The sequence below is a fragment of the Eimeria tenella genome, genomic scaffold (assembly GCF_000499545.2).
Source record: "Eimeria tenella Houghton genomic scaffold, Eth_scaff3923, whole genome shotgun sequence".
NCBI classification, from domain to species: Eukaryota; Apicomplexa; class Conoidasida; order Eucoccidiorida; family Eimeriidae; genus Eimeria; species Eimeria tenella.
In genome coordinates, this window is record NW_013544840.1 from 1 (window position 1) to 3,073 (window position 3,073).

At 60.6% G+C, this 3,073-nt stretch overlaps 1 protein-coding gene across 1 annotated transcript; it reads right to left on the reverse strand.

The window, feature by feature from the left end:
* Positions 1 to 171: 171 nt before the first annotated feature.
* Positions 172 to 2,928, reverse strand: ETH_00041840 (coatomer protein complex subunit beta, putative; the record flags this gene model as incomplete). Its single annotated transcript, XM_013379767.1, has 8 exons — positions 172 to 352; positions 545 to 651; positions 759 to 872; positions 1,040 to 1,128; positions 1,493 to 1,646; positions 1,828 to 2,091; positions 2,476 to 2,557; positions 2,791 to 2,928. Coding segments are annotated over 8 exons (1,129 nt in total), but the record flags the coding sequence as incomplete, so codon positions are not given.
* Between the last annotated feature and the right edge of the window lie 145 nt (positions 2,929 to 3,073).

Sequence of the window (3,073 nt, forward strand, 5' to 3'; positions counted from 1 at the left end):
CCTTCCAGCCGCTCGCCCCCTGCAGCAGCAGCAGCAGCAGCAGCAGCAGCGGCAGTGCAGCAGGAGCAGCGGCGGCAGTGCAGCAGCAGCAGATGCTCCGCTTCCGGCGCGGCGGCGCAGATGAAACCCTGGGGTCTAAACCCTAAACCCCTGCCCCTGAGGAACCCTAGCTTCCCCAAACCCCCGAATTCTGTCCAGCAAAGCCCCAAAATTGCTGCTGCTGCATGCAGCAGCACCTGAAGCCTGGGCTGTGGGACCAGCAGCAAGAGGGTCTCGAGCCACAATGGCCACTTGCATGCCATCGGGCGACCAGTAGACAGCTGTGGGGCAAACTTCGATGCGCCGGATCAGCCTGCGGAAACCCTAAACCCTAATTCCTAAACCCTAAACCCTAAACCCTGAACCCTACACCCTAGACGGTAACCGCTAAACGCTAAACCCAAACGCTAAACTCTAGGGCGTAACCCCTCTCCCGGTGAGGCCCTGTACAAACCCTTGCCCGGCTGCTGGACCACTGAGGGTTTAGGGTTTAGGGTTTGGACACCTGTAGCTGTTCCAGTCATAAAAGCAAATTGCGTCGTCGCTGCACACGCCCAAAAGATATCCCCCAAATATCTCCTCAACAGTGAACGGCGGCGTGAAGTTGTACGCCTGCAGCAAAACCCTAAACCCTAAACCCTAAACCCTAAGCCCCAACAGCCTCGCACGAAACGGGGAGTCAGCCGCTGGGGCCAGCACTCGGGACTGAGTCTTCTTGCCTCTTCGAAGTTGCAAAAGATTTTAATTCGGTTTTCTTTTTCCAAGACCGCGTAGTGGTTTTCCAAAGACCAAACCAAATCCTCGCCAGCCCCAAACGCCTTGCTGCGCAAAGCCTGCAGCAGCAGCAGCAGTAGCAGCAGCACAAGCAGGCGATACACAGGCCAAGAGAAGCATGCTGCTGATGCACGCCGCAGGTGCACTGCTGCCGACCCTTATGACGGCATACACGAGCAGTTAGAGCAACAAAGAAGCAGCAGCAGCAGCAGCAGCAGGTTCGCACTTGGGCTGTGTAAATGACGTATTCGCCGTCGCCCACAACTGCAATGAATCTGCCGTTCGGGTGGTGAGAGATGCTTTGGGGGAAGATATCTGCAGCAGCAGCAACACCGCAACACAAGACAGCGAACTAGCTAGCCGCCCCGCATTCAGCTAGCCAGCTAGTTAGCTAGCCACGCCGCAGCCTGCTAGCTAGCTAAGTACTTCGCTAGCCACCTCGCGTCTGCCTCGCTAGTCACCTCGCAGCTAGCTAGTCAGCCAGCTAGCTGGCCGGCTAGCTGGCCACCTCTCAGCTAGCTAGCTAGCTACCTCCCAGCTAGCTAGCTAGCCAGCCAGCTAGCTAACCACCTCTCAGCCGGCTAGCTAGCTAGCTAGCTAGCTAGCTAGCCGCCTCCCAGCTAGCTAGCTAGCTGGCTAGCTAGCTGTCTGGCTAGCTGTTGCGTGGGCTGGGGCTGACCGGAGTTTCCGATTTCCTTGGCGGGGCACTGGACCTTTTCGCCGTCAGGAACATTTTCGTCGATGGCCTTCAAATTGAACTGCAGCAATTCGAAGCCCCGCGCCACCACGGCCTTGCCCCCGTGGCAAGACACCACCGGGCCGTCCTTCCCCATCTGCGCACCCACCCCACACACTTGCTGCTGCTGCTGCTGCTGCTGTTGCTGCTGCTACTTCTGGTGCTGTTGCTGCTGCTGCTGCTACTACTGGGACAGCTGCTGCGGGTGCTACTCCAACTACAGCTGCGGCTTCGCCGATTGTGCTGCTGCTGCTGCAGCTGCTGCTGCTGGGGCCGACCTTGAGGACGAGGGTGCCGCTGTCTGTGGCGACGGCGAGGACGAGGCCCCCGAGTCCGCCCTCAGCAGCAGCAGCAGGGGGCCTCGCAGCAAGGGCCCAGAGGCGCTCGAGGCCCAAGTCCAGGGGCCCCTCTTCTCGAAATGTGGGGCAGCGCCAAAGACACAGCCGCCCGTCTTCGCCTGCAGAGAACAGCAGCGGCAGCGCGTGGGGGCCCCCCGGGGGGCACAGCACTGCGCTCACGTTTTTGCTGTGCCCCGACAGCACCTGCAGCGCAGCAGCAACACCCGCACGGCCATGCAGCAGCAGCAGCAGCAGCAGCGCAGCAGCAGTAGCGGGGGAAGCAGCGCGGGCGCCGAAAGCAGCACCGGCAAAGCTGGCAGGGGAGCAGCGGAATGCAGCAGCAGTAGAGGAGCAGCAGCAGCACGGAAAGCAGCAGCAGCAGAGCAGCGGCAGTTCAGGCAGCAGCAGCAGCACAGCAGCAGCAGTTGAGGTAGCAGCAGCAGCAGTGAAGGCAGCAGCAGCACCACCAGTTGTAGTTGCGGCGTATGGGCTGAGGGAGCCCCTGCAGCAGGAGGAAGCACTTAGGGTTTCGAAGGGGAGTGGGGTCCCCGGTGTTAAGGGTTTAGGGTTTAGGGTTTAAGGGCGCACCTGGATGCACTGTTTTGTCTGATAATCCCAGATTCGAACTGTGGCATCGTCAGCGCCAGAGACCAAGTACGGCCGCTCCCCTCTGCAGCAAAGACCCAAACCCTAAACCCTAAACCCTAAACCCTAAACCCTAAACACGCCTCTGTGGCAAACTCTGCCCCCAGAAGGTGCACACTAAGCTGCCGGCCTCCGGCTCTCTCTGTAGGACCCGCCCGCGTGCGCCGCAGCTGCTACTGCTGCTACCACCACCACCATTGCTGCTGGTGCTGCTGCTGCTGCTGCTGCTGCTGCTGCTGCTGCTGCTGCGGGGCTCACGTCGAGTAGGCAATTGTGTTGACTCCTCGCTCGTGGCCCAGCAAAGAAAAGTGGGCACTGGTGACAACAGCGGGGGGCCCATTGGCTGCAGTTTTGGCCCCCGAGCCTATGGGCCCTATGCCCCACACCTTGATTGACCTGCGGCCCGCAAACCCTAAACCCTAAACCCTAAACCCTACACCCTAAACCCTAAACCCTAAGCCTTAAGTCCTCGCGGAGGCCCTGCGCGCGCCTCGCGACCCGCTAGCAGCAGCAAACGCTGCCTCGGAGACCCGCCCAGCGC